This window comes from Acomys russatus, chromosome 21 (genome assembly GCF_903995435.1).
Source record: "Acomys russatus chromosome 21, mAcoRus1.1, whole genome shotgun sequence".
Classification (NCBI taxonomy): Eukaryota; Metazoa; Chordata; class Mammalia; order Rodentia; family Muridae; genus Acomys; species Acomys russatus.
This window is the reverse complement of record NC_067157.1, coordinates 35,120,830-35,140,647: the sequence shown is the minus strand read 5'-3', so window position 1 is coordinate 35,140,647 and position 19,818 is coordinate 35,120,830. Positions and strand designations below refer to the sequence as shown.

At 41.3% G+C, this 19,818-nt stretch overlaps 1 protein-coding gene across 1 annotated transcript in view; it reads right to left on the bottom strand.

Moving 5' to 3' along the window:
- The window catches only part of Ect2l (epithelial cell transforming 2 like), a 75,338-nt gene that overhangs the window by 36,026 nt on the left and 19,494 nt on the right, over positions 1-19,818 (bottom strand). The window contains 5 exon segments of the mRNA XM_051164417.1: positions 574-742; positions 2,353-2,491; positions 3,986-4,154; positions 5,201-5,453; positions 9,726-9,888. Coding sequence (XP_051020374.1) covers positions 574-742; positions 2,353-2,491; positions 3,986-4,154; positions 5,201-5,453; positions 9,726-9,888 — 893 coding nt within the window.

Here is a 19,818-nt window from a genome sequence, read left to right as displayed (position 1 = left end):
TTTTTACACCATGGCATACTTATGAGTCTATATTTCCATAATTGTGAAAGAACAACAAAAGAAGTTGGTAGTTATGCATGATAGCCAAGAAGTAAAAGCAATCCGATGACAATTTGGAGCACATACATAGAGGAGATTACTATTAGGACTTAAAAGAGAAATAATGAATTGGTATAGCATATGAACCCTAAGATTATAAGTGAAAATTGCGAGTCACAAAAAGATAAAACAAGTAATTCCATTTATTTATTTAAAGGATTTGATGGCTATCAGGGAGCAGGGCTAAGGGAGAAAGACAGGTGTTACTTCACAATTTCAGTTGTGCAAGATGGAAAAGCTTTACAGGGATGTGAATAAACTAAACATTTCAAAAAGACTATGATAGTAACTTATGCAGTGATTTTAATCACTATATTTACGATCATCACAAATGTTGTTTTACTTTCTTCATGAAGACAAAATGAGCCCTTCCTAGTGAATTAGCACTTCAAAGTCCTGTGACAGCCACTCTCATGGATGAGCACTGCAGTCGCTCACAGCTGTGCAGTTGTTCTCCTTCATGCCCAGACTAACCTTGGAGTAAGTCAATCTCTCTGCTGTTCCCAATGCTGAATATCCCCAGGCTCTGTGCCTTCCGCCCCTGCAGGGCTCTCTCTATGAGATGAAGCAGGCTCTCCAGTGTCACACCGCTGTGGTCATACAGCACAGCCAGGACGCCTGCCTTGATGCTCTCCAGCACCATCTAGAAGTGAGACCGCAGCGGGAGGAGTCGGTGTGTGAGCTTTAGAACTAGTCAAAGAACTGAGCAGATACGCCATATGCTATCATGGCTAAAGAATTATTACAGAAAGTGCAGAAGGAGGAAACTAAATTTCTCCTGCCAGTTTCTTTATTTCTATCTAGTTATGAGGAAAATATGAGGTAAATAGTACTAACAAGTTAGACTATTTTCTCCCAGCCTCATTATCTTTGTACACACCATATAGACATATACAGTTCATTTAAAACTGAATTAAAACCATTTTGCAAAGGCCTTCTTAAGTAGATTTTAAAATCTTCTAATTATATATATAATTAAATATATGTATATAACTTTGTTACATTTTATTTATTTTTATATTTTGAGAGGCAAGTGTTTGAAACGAAGTATGAACTGGTCACATCATCTAGGGAAGAAGCTTGGGTCACTGTCTCCAAAAGAAACTAGGCATTTATACACTTAAAGTCTGCTAAGTAGATGAAGGGACTATGTGCTGAGTCCTTTTCTAAACCAGTATCATTTTGTAATTTAAACCTATTAGTGCTTTGGGATGTAAATTTGGATTTTTATATGTCAAAGCTTCCTAATGTATGATATGCGTTTATACTTATTGCACCAATATACTGACAACTTTAATAGACCAGCTTAATTTTCTTTTAATTTGTATTATCTTATAAGCCATTTAAAAATTTTATTTTATTTTATTTTTGATGTGGGCGTTGAGACAGAGTTTCTCTGTGTATCCCTGGCTGTCCTGGAACTCACTCTGTAGATGTGTCCGGCCTCAAACTCGCAGAGACACTCCTGCTTCTGTCTTTTTAAGTGCTGGGACCAAAGGCATGTGCCACCACACCTAGCTAAGCCATTATTTTTAACCTTGGTTTTCTTAGTTTGATCTCTCAGATGAATAATCTTAGAGAATTCCTTTGTGCAAATTGGGGAATCCTGTTTTCTGAATATTCATAAAAGAAAAATATAACATTCCATCTTTTTGCATTTCTAATAAATTGCCTGTCATTCTAAAAAAAAAAAAAAAAAAAAAAAAAAAAAAAAAAAAAAAAAAAACAGAGTCTCATTATATAGTCCTGCCTTACTTGATACTCTATATGGTGCAGGTTGGCCTCAAACTGTCTTCCTGTGTCAGCTTCCAAAGTGCTTGGACTACAAGTAAGCACCACTTATAAACAGCTATACATTTTCATAAAATTTCACGTTATGAAGAGCATATTTTAATTAAATGGCACCATTTTTTAAGTACAACATATTTAATACTTCTAACCCACTTTTGAAAACTATTGGTCACATAATATTATTAAACTTCTTGGGAATCCTGGAAGAGTCTTAAATATTTTTAATTATCATGCACAGCAATTTGGAGCTTTCATGCTTTTTCAAAATAAGTTTGATTACTTTTATCTTTATTGCTTCCAATTTTTAAAACTGTATGGAGTCTGTAAATGTTCACTTGATTGGTCAATTTTCCTCTCAAGAGATGAATCATTTTCCTACACATGGCAGTCAAAAGATTGTGCTAGTCTAGACAGGGGGGAAAAGCTACCTAGTAAAGGCTGGGCCTCCTAGCACATCAGTACCTCGTATGCGGGAATCCGAGATGATATCAGGATAATATGTGGTGGCAAAGCACAGGAAGAGTTGTCGTCAGCTCTTCCAATCCCATGATGGTTTTTCTTTAATAATAAAGGGTAAGAGTGACATCCCGATAGATTGCTTCTGTAGAGGACAACAGGGTGGGTGAAGTCCTAATATTTTGCTAACATGACTTTTGGTATGTGCCAATACCCTCTGAAGACTGGCAGACAACAGAAGGCCACTGTGTCTGAGCCCTTAGACTCTCTGAGCAGCCTGAGGAACAGCATTAAATAGGAGTCCTGGTCAGGCAGAGCCAATCTGTTCCTCTCTGCCTCCACATGAGGAATGCAGGAGAAGCTTCTTACACTCACTTAGCTTTTATTGGGCACTTAAAATAAACACTATGATATACCTAAGGGCTCAAAACTGTATTTAAAGCGGGGTAGCCAAGCAATTCCTGATTTACTTCTGGCCCTTAGGGGTTCCTGAGTAATGTCTCTGTTCTCTCTGCATCTTCAATTCCCCATTTACCAAGGACAACAGGCACCCTACGCTTCTTAAAATTCTTTATATGCCTTCCATGAGTGAAACATAATTCCACACTCACAGATGTTCAGACACATATCTGCATGTAGTGTCATTTGTGACCCTTAAAGGAGTATTAGAATGTGAAGATTGAGGTCCCAGTGTTTGTAACAGCTAGGTGAGTTATATCACCTGTCTTTAGGGTCTTCTTCTGAAACATAAATGCTGGATCCAAAGTGAAAAACAAAACAAACCTTTTTTTTTTTCTTAGTGTCTACGCAGTTGTGAAAGTTGTAGATTTTACAAACAACAGCTAGGATAGGTGGATAGATGAAGAAGGGAATCCTGGCACTGTCATCATATATTATGATTTGGGTCACTGAAAATAACCAGAGTATTGTGTTTGGGTTTACAAGTATACATGGGAATTTTGTTCAGTTTCTCTTGGCTATTAAAGGCTTGCTCACCAGTCCATGGTGCTATTGGGAGGTAGGGCGTATTCAGGAGATGAGCCCAGTAGAAGGAAGTTGTGTCATCTTGGATGTGCTCCTAAAGTGGGTACTGGGACCCTAGCCACTTCACCTTTTCCTCGTCACTTCCTAGGCACCATAAAGTGAATAAGCCTCTCCAATCATATGCTCCCACCATGATGCTTTGTGCTACTGCAGGCCCAAAGCAGTGGAAACAAGTGGTCATGAAGCCAAGGCTAAAATAAGCCTTTATTCCTTCTCAGTTTATTTACGTCAAACATTCATTAGGACAATGTAAAGACACTGTGTGGTTACTTTTACTCCATACAAATATAGAGGATAGTTGTCTTTTTTTTTTTTTTTTTCTCAACTGCTTTAGAAAATGTATTGTATCCACAGTATAATTTTACCAAAAGGTTAAAATATATTAAATATGTTTTGAACATTACATACTTTTCTCTTCAGAAAGCATTTAAAGACTGCTATTCTTGAACACTAACTCCTTAGTTCTTTCCCTGACATTTCATAGAATATAAACCATACAATCACTGAAGGGTCTTATGTTGGCTAAACAATTCTAGAATGAATTCTTGGTGACACAGAAAAGTCCTAAGTTCCCAGTAGGTAGAAATTTGCTCACCGCTTCGGCAAAGTGTCTAAAGATGCCCGAACAAACTGTCTCTCCAACGTTTTATAGACCCCTGCTCCATCTCTCCACAGCTGAGGACCACTGGGTAGGCTTGTGCATTTTAGCATCCTGGAGCAGCGCGTTCCACTCTGCCAAGGGGGTCTAGCTTTGAATAACTCCTCTAAAAACAAAGCAAAACAAAACCGAACAGCATCAGGCTTCTGTGTACTTCACACTCTCTGCAGCCAAGCTGATATGTTACAATAATTGCACCCACTTGTACACACTCCGGTAGTATTTATTTGTTATCTGTTATTTTGAGTCAATCAGCAAAGCTCAGAGAACAAGAAATTCTTCTTGTGGGGACCAGATAACCAGCCCCATAGATTCCCACCCCTTTCTGTCCTTGGCTGGAGGTAATGTCCCTGAGAAGTTTCAATCTTCCCAGGAAGAGTCAAGGAAAAGAAAAGGGTGAGCCCAAGTCAGCTGACAGGATATTTTAAGAACATGTGCGCATCGGAGGCTTCCCTGGACACATAGCCTCATCCCTGTTTCTGCCTTGCTCTTTTCAAAGAAATTGCTTTTCTTGTTCTCATCCCCATGATCACTCTTTTTTCCCAGCCCCAATTCTGCTGTCCTGAATTGACTTCTTGTTTTTTGCCTGCGTTTGCACTTCTTCCTTCTTTTATGCATGGGGTGAGGGTGGGGTACTGGGAAAAGCCATATGCACGTGCACAAGTGTGTGCACAGATGTGTGGATTTGAGCACACAAGTGGAGGCTACAGGTTGATTCAGCTACACTGTCTGACCAGAAAGCTCCCAGAATCCTCTTGCCTCTTCCTCCTTAGAACTGGGATTTCAATGCACACGCATCCCAGCCCAAACTTCCCCCACCATGTGGGTTCTGGTGACTTTAATTCAGGCCCTCAGGCTAATATGACAGGTGTGTCAGCAACTGAGCCATTTTCACAAGGTCCCTTCCTTGTTTATGCTCTTACAAACCTGAGAGGAAGCAGACAGCTGTGGAGGCAAATGTTTCATCTTGAATATTTCATTTGACATCTTTTTTTCCCTATTACCAAAACTGAAAGTACATAATAAAGGGGGGGGGGGGCTGGCTTTAAGCATAGGTTGATGGGTAGTCTCACACTTTCCTTTATGGGAGTCTGTATGTAACCCGTTTGTTCAGTGTCTGGATAAGATAGAAAGCTGTATAAAGCTACGTACTCTTACGGAATGCAATGTTCTCCCAAATTATTTTTCTTAGGTACTTTTCTCTTTGCCTCTCCTGGAGCTCCTCGTCCTCTGTTTTGGGTTCATTCAGTGTTCCGTAAACAGCAGCAGCTTCCCTGGGTGTCAGCCAATCCAAGCTGGACACACAAGCAATGTAATGGTGCTTCCAAGCTCCGTATTCATTCTGTGCTGGCGTATAGGGCAGAAACCATCCGAACTTAGTGCATTTGGGCATCCATAAGCAGTCCTTCAGGATAGAGCAAAAGAAAGATGAGGGACACATTTCTGAGGGATAGTTTTCTAGCAGCAATAGTTTCAGGGACACACGTATTATTTTCTCTTAGACTGACATTTCTAGTACTGTTGCTTAATGTCTAAACTTCAGTCTGAAAAATTATAAAATATATTTCATTCCATATGCAGAATGTTCTTGTGAATATATTACATTATATATAAGTATATATGTATGCATATATATGCCATCTTCTGACACTTATCCAGCATTCCCATAGCATCCTATTATTTTAACTCTAGATTATGAGAATTTAGGTATAATGTTTGCTTCTGCCCAACCCTTTCACAGAGAAAATATTTATTGAACTCACATTATATTGCCAAATTGCAACAATTTGACATAATAAAAGTAGTGAATTTTGCATGGTTCACTGAAATCACAATCTAGACAAAACATAAAACAATATAAAAACAATTAAGTTAGGCATGATGACATGCACTCATGGGAAGCTGGGGTAGGGCATAGACTATAAGGCCAGGAGTTCTAGGGCAGCCTCAAAAACTCTGTGTGTGTGTGTGTGTGTGTGTGTGTGTGTGTGTGTGTGTACATTATACAACTATACATTTTAGATTTAAATTCCAAATCTAAAAATGAAGGCAAAGCCCTGGTTATTATACTGGGTTTTCATCTGAGAACCATTGCAAGGATAAGGTTGAGTTACATGAACTATAACAAGGACTGAGGCCCGTTTTAAAATGGCTTGTTTTGTGATGGGATTTGCACGGCCAGTTCCTAGCCTGATCCCATGCTAGAAACAAAAGTAAATTCTCTCTGAAGGAAGATGACATCATCTAGAGATCCAGGTAATGACACCATCTTATACCCAATTGTTGCACTTGGTCAAAAATAATACCTGGATACCCTAAATATCCTGAAAGACAGGAATTCTTTGTTTTTAAGTTATTAGTAACTATAGAGAGTTCCGAAGAAGAGCCAAACATTATTATTATGAGACACAAACTTTGAAAAAAATTATAATTAATATGTCCAGGAATATTAAGGGGCCAAGTGGAAAATTTTGGTAATAGAAGCAAATCAACATTCTAGGCCCAGAAAATACAATAACTTAATTTAAAATTTTAATAAACAGACAAGAGCACATTAGAATCCAAAGAAAACAGAAGGCTGTAATACATATCAAAATAAAATCCAGACTTAAACACTGAAAACCAAAATGAATAAGAGACATAAAGCCAGGTTTGGTGATACGTGCTTATAATCCCATCTCTCAGGAAGCATACTCACAGACATACAAATACATGTAATTAAATATAAAAATAAATCTTAAAAAAAAATAACAAGTTGTCAGGTGGTGTGGCACATCCCTTTAATCTCAGGACTCCAGAGGCAGAGGCAAGCAGATCTTTGTGAGTTTGAGGCCAGCCTAGTAGACACAGTGAGTTCCAGGACAGCCAGGGCTACACAGAGAAACTTTGTGTCAAAAACAAACAAACAGAACAAAACAAAACTAATGGCGGGGCAGCCTTGCCAGGTCATAGAGGAAGACTTGATAGGCTGAGGTTAGATGTTAAGGGAGGAGGGCGCCCCCATTCTGAGGACTAGGGGAGGGGGCGGGTGGGACCGGAAGGTGATGAGGGAGAGGCTACAATCAGGCTGTAAGTGAACAATTTAAAAATAAAAAGAAAGAAGAAAGGAAGGAAAGAGAGAGGGGGAAGGAAGGAAGGAAAGAAGGAAGAAAAGGAAGAAAAGAAAGAACGAACGAACGAACGAATAGGGCAGGCATGGTGGCACATGTCTGTAATCCCAGCATTCGGGAGGCAGAGGCAGGTGGATCGATCTCAGTTTGAGGCCAGCCTGGTCTACAAGGAGAGTTCCAGGACTGCCTTATGCAGAAAAACCCTGTTTCAAGGAGAGAGAGGAAGGGAGGGAGGGAGGAAGGGAGGGAGGGAGGGAGGGAGGGAGGGAGGGAGGGAGGGAGAGAGAGAGAGAGAGAGAGAGAGAGAGAGAGAGAGAGAGACGTGAGCGGGGGGGGGGGGGGGGGGGGGGGGGGGGCCAGAGGGGGGAGAGAGAGGGAGAGCGCCTCCATAAGATCTGATTGTAAGGCAATTTCTTTTTTCTTTTTTTTCTCTTTTTTCTTTTTTTCTTTTTTCTTTTTGGTTTTTCGAGTCAGGGTTCCTTTGTGTAGCCTTGGCTGTCCTAGACTCACTTTTGTCGACCAGTCTGGCCTCGAACTCACAGCGATCCTCACTCTGTCTCTTTCTTTCCTGCCTTTTTCTCCCAAATGCCGGGATTAAAGGGAGAGCCACCACACCCAGCAATTTCTTAGCTAGTGGCGGATGGGGGAGGACCCAGACCACGGTGAGTGGTACCATCCCTGGGCTGGTGGTCCTAGGTTCTATAAGAAAGCAGGTTGAACAAGGCGTGGGAAGCAAGGCAGTGAGCAGCACTCCTCCATGCCTCTGCATCAGCTCCTGCCCATGGGTTTCCGCCCTGCTTGAGTTCCCGAACTGACTTCCTTCAGTAATGGACTATGATGTGGAAATATAAGCCAAATAAACCCTTTCCTCCCCAGCTTGTTTTTGGTCATGGTGTTTCATTGCAGCAATAATAACCCTAACTAGGACACCACGTAAAGCTGGGCACAGTTGCGCATGTCTGTAATGTCAGTACTCTTACAGTGAGATGGAAGATGGAGACAGAATACTGGAACCTCACAGGGGGCCTCAGCAATAAATAGTATAAGACTGTGACTTAAACAAGGTAGACGATGAAGACCAACTGCTGCTGTTCTACTGCCATATAAGCGCTGGGGCACGGTGCCGTGCCCTACATGTACATGCACAGCTAAAAACAACCCAAGCTTGTGCACAGGGGTTACAGCATGAACACTTGTGTAGCATATATGAGGTCATGGGTTCACTTCTCTGTACCCTGAAAACCAAAACAATATTTTAGAAAAATCAAAGACTGTCAAATGCCATACAATGAAGAAAGGACTACCAGCACATTCTCTTTAGAAGGTAGATCTTAGGTGTGTGGTTACAGAAAAGCCGTGCATAAAAATGACTAAATAATGGTTAAGTCAGTACACCTGAGTCAGAGGAGCCTGGCAACAGTCCATAAACCAAGAGTCGTTGTCTGGCTTGTGCTTGAGGCACTCACTAAGGTCTGGACACAGTCAACCCTGGACATGTGCAGTCTTCAGGAGGAAAACATGAGATGTGACTAGGACATGTCTGTCATCTCATAATTAACTCTCTTAAAACACAATGGAGAGACACCTAGACCAGAGGTGGAAGCAATGGCAGATGTTGATTTTAGCTGCTGTTATATTCCTCAGCAGGTGTCAGCCAAGGATTCAGTAGCTCTGATTATGTACCAAATTTCCAGATTTGAATTATCATGAATAAATAATGCCATATACAAAGCAAAGCTTAAAACATTTTTCATAAAGAGTAACAAACTTCTTTTGATGAAATGTTTTTTAAATACTCACATTGAATAATTCACAAGCATGATGAAAGAAAACGATTGATTGAAATGCTTTACATAGCTATCATGATATAATGTTACTGGGGATAGTAATTAGCTCAGTAGTAGAGTCTGGACCTAGCATGTGTGAGGTCCTGGGTTCCAAATTAAAAATAAGTTACTGATATTCATTTATCTCCATTTTTGAAGTCTCTCTCTCTCTCTCTCTCTCTCTCTCTCTCTCTCTCTCTCTCTCTCTCTCTCTGTGTGTGTGTGTGTGTGTGTGTGTGTGTGTGTGTGTGTGTGTGTGCGTGTGTGTGTGCGTGTGTGTTTGTATGTGTTCCCATGTATATGAGTGCAGGAAAACGTGTGCCAGTGGAGGTCAGAAGACAACTTTGGGGGTTGGCCTTTACCTTCCACAATGTTTGAGACAAGGTCTTTCCTGTTCACCACTGCATACATCAGCCCAGCTGGCCCATGAGTGTCCAGGGGTTCTCCTGTCCCCCTATCTTGCTGGGGAAGCCCAGGGATTATAGATATGTGCTACTGTGCTCAGCTTTTCATAGGTGCTGGCCATCCAACTCGGGTCCTCACACTTGTGCAGCCAGAGCCTTCAGGCGCTGAGCCTGCTTCTCCCCAGTCCCCCATCTGTCGTCACCCAAGGGCACTTAACTATGTTCAGGATCCTTCTGTTATTGTTTCAGGGAGGAGCCACCCTGACTGACCCATTACACCTAACGATTGCTTCTGTGTCCCGTTACTAGGAAGTGAAAGGAGTTCAGAGGAAGAGACCTGCTCCGTTAGAAACTTCCAGGGCCAGCTGACTTGAGCGGCTGCACATAAGTCTTTTGGATTCAGAAAGGAAAAGATATAAAGAGAAATGGAACGAGGTAACACTGTTGAGAAATCCACTCTGGCCACCTGCTTCCTTTCCGAAAACCAGTCTTGGACGAACCTACAAAGAAAGACACAGAAACATAATTCTTAACATTGTCATAATGGTGACTAAAGATCCTGTAGAAATACTTGTCATTGTTGTTTTCCAATGTTCCATGATAAAGCAATTAAACCGGGGCCTAAGAATAGGCAGTATGCCTCCCTGATATAAGCAAAGTCCTTTAGATACTCACAATTTATTCAGTGTGGATGTGTGTTTTGTGTACATATGTATTGGCACTCATGTGTTTGCATGAAAAGGCTAGAAGAGGGCAGCACATCTCTTGGAACTGAAGGTAAAGTCTAGCCGCCTTTGTTTGTTTGTTTGTTTTTATGATATTTTAAGTCAACAGGCAAAGCAACGTATTCCTTATGGCATTTTCATTAATACAGCATCAGCCTCTGTCCTTACTGACTCCTTCCCTCGTTAACATCCTCCATCCCTTGCTTTCCCTTGGTCTGTAGTGACAGCACTCAGGAGACTGAGAAAGGAGGATCAAGAGTTTGAGACTAGATGGACCACACAACAAGAATGTATCTTATAAATTACTAGTCATCTGTCACTCATACCTGGCAACCTGAGTTTGGTTCCTAGAATGCACATAAAGGTGGAAAGAAGGAACCAACTCTATACATTTTCTTATGATCTCCAAACACATGCTGTAGGACATGCATACCCCTGACACATAGGTGCACATACATACAATAATAACTTATTAAATTCTTCAAACAAACAACAAAAGGCACAGTAATTTGAGGGGATGGGAGGGAGTTTTTGGCTAGGAATCTAATGGTTTCTTTTACAAACCTCCCAATAGTCACCTCCAGTGCATGGCTTCTTGGAGGGTTTTGTGCAATGAACTGGCTTGTTGTCAGTGGATTTCACTCTCTGCCTGTCAGGCTTCCTGGGCCTGTTGTTCGCCACTTCTTCATTTTCCACTGACCCACTTATGACTTTCCAAGGTAAAATGTTCCTTATTGTTTGGGAGTGATTTTACTCTTATCAATTGATAACAGGAGCTCGAGATTTTTAATGGGGCTAAAATGCAAAGCAAAAGTAAATTTGCTTGAGTTTTCTTGTGTGTGTGTGTGTGTGTGTGTGTGTGTGTGTGTGTGTGTGTGTTTTAGGTCTGTGCTACTGAAAGAAATAGACTTCGTTTCCCTTTGAGGTAGTAACTTCTACACCAGATCAAATTCCCTTCCCAACTAGAGCTGTTGCTACACCTTAAAAATGTGCTTCATTTTTTCCTACTTTTAATATCCAGGCCAATCTGTCCTGAATTGTCAATCATTTCTGCTAATTGGATGACAAGCAGGCACTGGATAGTCTGATAGGTAGACGTCATGATATGTCTACTTGGCCTGGTGTGGGCTGTTAAAAGTGGGGTAACAAAGTAATTAGCCTGCTCTCTGCAAAACCATCAAGAAATGAAAGACAAGGATACACTGAGCAACTGGTCACAGTGAGAGTGGATCTAGAGATAGAAAGAATGGGTGTAGTAAGTGACTTTGCACTAGATTCTGAAGCACAAAGGAAAATGTAGTGTTCTATCCACTAAGGAAGGACACTGCTGGACCAATAGGGGATACTGATTAGGTCTGTGATTAGATTGGGGGAATTGAATCAGTGCTAGTATGCATTAAATGAACTTTGATTTTTTTTTTCATCAATGTCTTTGTTAAAACATACAAACTGAAGGGCTGGAGAGAGTTCAGTTGGTAAAGCACTTGCCTTCCAAACACAAGGATCCAAGTTCCATCACCAAAACCCAAGCCATGTGTGTTGCTCCCCACTTGTAATCCCAGAACTGAGCATAGGGAAACAGAAAGGTCCCTGGACCTTGCCAGCCAGCATAGCACACTTGGCAAGTCCAGGATAAGGAAAGACCCTGTCTTCAAGAACAGGTGGACAGCGCTAAGAAACAAAACTCAAGATTGTTCCTTGCACTTTACACATATGTGCACATCCATGTACCTGTACCACACACACACACACACAGACACAGACACAGACACACACACACACCTGCTCACACATTAACACAAAGAGAAACAGAAAGAAAGAAAATTCACACTGACATGCCGAGGGCTATGAGAATTACATTTATAACTTAATCTCAAGTACTAAAGGATAATAAGTCAAGCTTGACACAAATGTTTACTACTGAGCAACAGACTATTATACTTTAATCAAGTAGAGGAACTTAGATGGACAGGACAAAGAAAGTATTTGTATTATTCTTGCAACTTTACTGTTAAAACTTAGTGAACACTTCATACTCAAAGGAAACCTCAACCAAGATGACATCAAAATTATAAATATCTCTGTCACAAATATAAGGGTACCCACATTTGTAAAAGAAACATTAGTAAAGCTTAAACCACAAATCCCCACACATTAATAGTGGGAGACTTCAACACCCCCTCTCACTAAAGGATAGGTCAACAAAACAGAAGCTAAACAGAGAAATAATGACACTAACAGATGTCATGAATCAAACGGACCTAACAGTTATCTACAGAACTTTTCACACAAACACAAAAGATTATAACTTCTTCTCAGCACCTCATGGAATCTCCTGCAAAACTGACCATATAACAGGTCACAAAGCAAGCCTCAACAAATACAAGAAGATTTAAATAATACCTTGTATCCTATCAGACCACCATGGACTAAAGCTGGACCTCAACAACAACAGAAATAACAAAAAACCTACACACATATGGAAATTGAACAACTCTCTATTCAATGACAACTGAGTCAGGGAATAAAGAAAGAAAGAAATTAGGGACTTCCTAAAGCTCAATCAATGTAAAGATACAACACACCCAAATTTATGGGACATAATGAAAGCAGTGATAAAAGGAAAGTTCATAGCACTAAGTGCCTTCATAAATAGATTGGAAACATCTCATACAAGCAGCTTAATGTATCTCAGGAAACCCTAGAAAATAAAGGAGGAGACATACCCAAGAGGAGTAGATGGCTTGAAACAATCAATCTCAGAGCTAAAATTCAATAAATTAGATACAAAGAGAACAATTCAAAGAATCAATGAAACCAAGAGCTGGTACTTTGAGAAAATCAACAAGCTGGACAAACCCTTAGCCAAACTAATAGGCAGAGAGATACTATCCAAATCAACAAAATCAGAAATGAAAAGGGCGACATAACAGCAGACACTGAGGAAATCCAAAGAATCATTAGGTCTTACTTCAAAAGGCTATATGCCACAAACTTGAAAATCTAAATGAAATGGGCAATTTTCTTGATAGATTCCATTTACCAAAGTTGAACCAAGATGAGGTTAAACAAGTTAAATAGTCCTATATCTCCTAAGGAAATGTAAGTCTCCCAACCAAATAAATAAATAAATAAAGCCCTGGGCCAGATGGTTTCAGAGCAGAATTCTACCAGACCTTCAAAGAAGAGCTAACACTAATACTCTTCAAACTATTCCACAAAGTAGAAATCAAAAGAACATTACCAAACTCATTCTATAAGGCCACAGTCACTTTGATATCTAAACCACACAATGACCCAACAAAGAGAGAGAGTTTCAGACCAATTTCACTTATGAACATTGACGCAAAAATACTCAATAAAATACTTGCAAACTGAATCCAAGAACACATCAAATATATCATTCACCATGACCAAATATTCTTCATCCCAGGCATGCTGGCATGGTTCAATATATGGAAATTTGTCAATGTAATCCACCATATAAACAAACTGGAAAAAAAAACCATGATCATCTTAAATGCTGAAAAAGCATTTGACAAAATCCTATATCCATTCATGTTTAAAGTCTTGGAGAGATACAAGGCACATACCTAAACATAATGAAGGTCATATTACAGCAAGCCAATAGTCAACATCAAATTAAATGGAGAGAAACTCAAAGAAATTCCACTAAAATCGGGCACTAGAAAAGGCTACACACTCTCTCAATAGCTCTTCAATATAGTACTTGAAGTTCTAGATAGAGCAATAGAAAAAAAGGGGGATCCACATAGGATAGGAAAGGATAAAGTCAAAGTATTGCTATTCACAGACGATATGATAGTGTACATAACTGACCCCCAAAATTCTACCAGAGAACCCCTATGGATGATAAATGCCTTTAGCAAAGTAACTGGATACAAGATTACTTTAAAAAAAAAAAAGTAGCCCTCCTGTATACTAATGAGAAATGGGCTGAGAAAATTACGGAAACTATACCCTTCATGATAGCCACAAATAATACAAAGTATCTAGGTGGAACTCTAACCAAGCAAGTGAAAGACTTTTATAAAAAAGAACCTTCAAGTCCCTGAAGACAGAAATTGAAGAAGATATCAGAAGATGGAAAGATCTCCCATGCTCACAGACCAGAAGGATCAACATAGTAAAAATGGTCATCTTACCAAAAGCAATCTACAGATTCAATGCAATCTCTATTGAAATACCTACACAACTTAAAACATCTATCTAGACCTATAAACATCTTAACCCCTATGTGAGATATTATAGCTATTGATTTACATTCAGAATTTTAGATGCACCAAGATAGGAAAGTTGTTTTCTTTAAGATTGCCAAATACAAATACTCAAACACTATAAACATAACAATTATATAATGGAGGTAGTTTATTTTATATATGTGTAATAAGATAAATGTATATGAAAAATATAAAAAATACTTACACAATTCCTTACAGGCCTTGAAAGATCAATTCTCAACTTCATATGGAAAAACGAAAAACCCAGAATAGCTAATACAATCCTATACAATAAAAATTATCTTCTGGAGGAATTTCCATCTCTGATCTCAAGCTGTATTATAGAGCAAAAGTAATAAAACCAGCATGGTACTGGCATAGAAATAGGCTGGTGGATCAATCAAATCAAATCAAAGACCCAGAAAATAACCTACACACCTATGGACGCTTGGTTTTTGACAAAGAAGCCAAATTTATACAATGGAAAAAGGCAGCATCTTCAACAAATGGTGCAGGTCTAACTGGATGGCTACATGTGGAAAATGCAAATAGATCCATATTCATCACATTGCACAAAACTAAAGTCTAAGTGTATTAAAGACCTCAACATAAAACCAGACACACTAAATCTGTTACAAGAAAAAGTGGAAAATAGCCTTGAATGCATTGGCACAAAAGTCAACTTCCTGAACAGAACACCAACAGCTCAGGCTCTAAGATCAACAATTAATAAATAGGACGTCAGGAAACTGAAAAGCTTCTGTAAGGCAAAGGACACTGTCAACAGAACAAAATGACAGCCTACAGACTGGGAGAAGATCTTCACCAACTCCACATCCAATAAAGGTCTAATATCCAAAATATATAAAGATTTCGAGAAATTAAACACCACCAAACCAAGTAATCTGATTTTAAAATGGGGTACAGAGCTAAACAAAGAATTCTCAACTGAGGGACACTGAATGGCTGAGAAATACCTAAAGAAATGCTCAACATCCTTAGTCATCAGGGAAATACAAATCAAAACCACTCTGAGATTCCATCTTACACCTACCAGAATGGCTAAGATCAAATATTCAAGGGACAGCACATGCTCCAAGGATGTGGAGAAAGGGGAACACTCCTCCATTGCTGGTGGGAGTGCAAACTTGTCCAACCACTTAGGAAATCAATCTGGTGCTTTCTCAGAAAATTGGGAGTAGTGCTAACTCAACACCCAGCCATACCACTCCTAGGCATATACCCCAAAGATGCTCCACCACACAACTAAGACATATGCTCAAGTATGTTCACAGTAGCTTTACTCATAATGGCCAGAAACCAGAAACAACCTAGATGTCCCTCAGTGGAAGAATGGATAAAGAAACCACGGTACATTTACTTAATGGAATACTATTCAGCTATCAAAAACAAGGAAATCTTGAAATATGCATCCAAATGGATGGAACTAGAAATGATCATCCTGAGTGAGGTAACCCAGACTCAGAAAGGCACTCATGGTATATACTCACTCATAAGTGGAGATGAGCCCAACATAGATGTCCTCTGAGAGATTCCACCCAGCAGGGGAAGGGGACAAACACTGGGACTCAAAGCTGGACTCTGGGCAGAATGCTGAGAATAATATGGGAGAATAGAGGGATGAAAGGACCCAGAGGATTCAGGAGCCCCACAAAGAGATCATCGGCCATGTGCCGATACAGATCATCTGTATCGAGTCAAGGGCAAGGGACTGCAGCTTTAACACACAATAAACCAGTAGGCCCTTCATGCTAAGAGGGCGGCGGCGGCGGCGGCAGCGGCGGCGGCGGCGGCGGCAGCGGCAGCTTTTATTCAGCGTCCAGAGAGCCTTTTTATAGGCAGCAAAGCAGGAACGCCACTCACAGATGAAATCCCTCAAGAGGTAGTTGCGCACACGAGGGAAAGTCCCAAGGAAGGGAGGCGTGCATTCTCAGAGCGGTAAACATGACTAGCTGACCAACATAAGCACAGACATGGAAGCTGCTAAAAACAGGACATGCAACAGCAAGACAGGCAGGCAACCCAGTCAGGCCTGGTTCCCACAGGTTCCCCCCTTTATATAAAATACAAATGAACTCCTATCTTAGGTTGCCAGGACATTAGTTTCCTATCTTACCGTCATTGGAAAGGCTTTGTGCTTCAAAACCCTCCTGTAGGTGGTTAGGTACCTCCATGGTCTTATCGGTCACTGGATACTCATTTATCAAGGCTCAGCCAAGTCAGGGCAGTGGGGTTATCCCCTGCCAAAGGCATTCGGACCTGTTTGGCATGGAACTGTTGAATGCCTGTTGCTTTCTCATGCGGCAGAGGCTCCAGAACAGAAAACCTCCTAAGCCACATAGCAGGATGCCTAGCGCGATAGCGTCGCTTCAGCTTTTTAGCAAGCTTCCCAACATCTGTAGGCCCTTTATGAAGGCAGCCCCTGTAATGGGTAGAACTCCAGTCTCCTGTAATAAGGCTGTTCACTGATTAAGATTTTAGATAGCCAATTGTATCACAGAATTTAGGGAATCCTGAGTAACTAACGCACTGGCCACCTCTCCTGAGAGTTTATCCATCATGTGCACAGTAGTAACAGACTGGGAATTGGCAATGCCCCCAGCAGAGGCAGCGGTAGCTGCCACAGCAATGGCGACAATAATAGCGGCAGTAATTCTGAAATCTCTCCTTTCATGATAGATCACCAGGCCTTGCCTGCTGTCATGTGCCACAAGAAAGGGAACCATCCAGGTGTCCGTGCCACCACGGCAGCCTTCTCATCACTCCACCAACTTCTTAAATGGCAAACCCACAGGGAACAATTTAAAGTCTCCCCCTGAAGGGAGTCATTAGTAACAACAAAAGGGAAAGGTACCACAGCACAGACAGCCATACTTATAATGCTATTTTAAATGAGATGTCCCCATAATGTTACTCCATTCCAGATCCTCAGGCATAGCAGCCCTTCCCAGGCTGCAATTAGTCAAATATGGCCATGCTGGTCTGCTCAGACCTACTGGCATCAGGATGGGGGTGGGGGTGGGGGGGGCAAGCTCTTCACCAGAGCCCAGTCTCCTGTAGGCTGGGCTGACTCTTGTGGAACAACAGGACGCACATAACGCCCAGGAACCCAGATGAGTAGTACTTCATTGTAGACAGCTGCTCTCTTGTTCCCCTATTAGGCAAGGACTTCCGAGCTCTCATGGCGCAAGTTGCAATCTGCGCATACACAGCTGGGTCATATTGTATCTGGGCACTAAGTTCAGTATACGAACCCATGCCTGCTAGCATATCCACGTTTTTCTGTGGAACCCCAGCTGCCGCATTACGTGCGGCGGTCTGAATACACTGTTCTTGATAGTCACTGCGTCAGAGCAAATAATCACCCCCACTGAGGACTGCTCTACACATTTGTTGCCAATCACTAGGTGTTAAAAATTGTCCTGTGAAGGATTCAAAAATGGCAATAGTAAAAAGGGCATGTGGACCATAAGCTATAACTGCCTCCTTAAGCTGTTTTGTCTTTAAACTGGAGGGCTTCATGCTGTCTCTGCATTTGCCCTGGGTTAGTTGGGTGAGGCACTTTCAACTACTGGAAAGACTACTCCCTGAGAGGGAGCAAAAGGCTCTGCCAAAGATAATTGACTTTGATAATTTGAGTTATATGCCGGGGGCCGCTCTCCTCTAGTTTCTTTTTCTTTGATCTTACACTCCCTCAGCTTCTTCTTGAGGGCCCGTATTTCAGAGGTTAAAGTTGCCTCTTCCTCCTCAGAATTCGAAGAAGATATATCAGAGGCAATCTCAGACGGGGCCAAAGATTTTACAGATTGCTCCTCCTGCACTTCATTCAGGGCAAGTTCCATACTTCCTAGCTGCTCTCTTATTTTCTCATCTTCGTTTCTAAGCGCATCTCTAATGAGACGCCATAATGAAAAGGTAGCGATAGGAACACTGTTGGATCCTTTTATGAAATCTGCTGGAGGTGAGACTTCACCTGATCCCAATCTCCTGATACCATAAACCAAGGGCTACTCAATTCTATTGTTTTTATGAAATCTTTAACAGTCTTCTGCTTAACCCCGGTGCCTTGATCTTCTAACAGTCTCACTAGTTGACCCACCAGAACCGTGGAAGAACTTGCGACACCCATTTCCAGTACGCCTGTTTCCTACCTCCCTGAGGCACTGGCCAGCTTCCCGAGGCGATCCGTCTTTCCCAATCTCACTGGAACTTCCACTTGTGGCGCCTGCGCCACTGCGGTACCGAGTCAAGGGCGAGAGACTGTGGATTTAACACACAATAAAACAGCAGATCCTTCATGCTAAGAAAGCAGCGGCGGACTTTATTAAGTGTCCAAAGAGCCTTTTTATAGGCAGCAAAGCAGGAATGCCACTCACAGGTGAAATCCCTCAAGAGGTGATTGCGCACACGAGGGAAAGTCCTGAGGCGGGGAGGGGTGTGCTCTCAGAGCAGTAAACATGACTAACTAACCAACATAAGCACAGACACGGAAGCTGCTAAAAACAGGACATGCAACAGCAAGACAGGCAGGCAGCCCAGTCAGGCCTGGTTCCCACACAGCCAGAGGATCTAAACTGTTTCACCAAACCAGGACAATGCATTCACTAAACCTAGACACCCCCCCCCCCCCCCCCCCCCTTCAGCCAACAGACAGCTCATTCTCCACAGTTGTGAGGGGATCAGGGACTGCCTCTAACATGAACTCTGGTGCTCCAGACTTGATCACTTCCCCTTGGGGTAGTGAAGCCATGCAGACACACAAAGGGAGGGGCACAAGCTATCCAGATGGACCTGACAGGCTGTGGTCACATGGTGAGGGAGAAGCTCTCCTTCTGTCAGAGGTCTAGGGGAGGGGAATAGGGCAGACGAGAGAGGGGCAATGACTGGAAGATAAAAGCAAGGGGATAATAATTGGCCTATAATCTGAATAAATTAAAATTTAAAAATTATTGAAAAATAAGATGTATTTTTAAAAAGAGAGACTACTTACTTCACTGTATGTCTTATTTTTATCTATTTCCTGGCCTTGTTTAAGTTACTACTGTTTGTTACCAGTATCCATTCAGCCTTGTCACACTTAGAGAGGAAACAGTGCCCTTAAATGGATTTGTTGGCATATCAGTCTGAGGAATGACAGCAGGGTTGTGGATGTGCAGTGCTGCTACCATGCTATATCCATAGATGTGTCATTTGGGACTCTTCTCAGTATTGATGATAAAATACATGTAATAACTGTCATTTCCTTTTAAATTAACATTCAAACTGAACAAGACCATGACACACTAAGAACAGCTAATCTCTAAAGGATTACAGTTCCAACTACAGATTGTCTGAGGAAATTTAGAACCAGTTTCCTTCCCCTTCCTGCCTTTAAAGATGTATTTTATTTATATTTGAGAGAGAGAGACAGAGACAGAGACAGACAGATAGACAGAGAGACAGA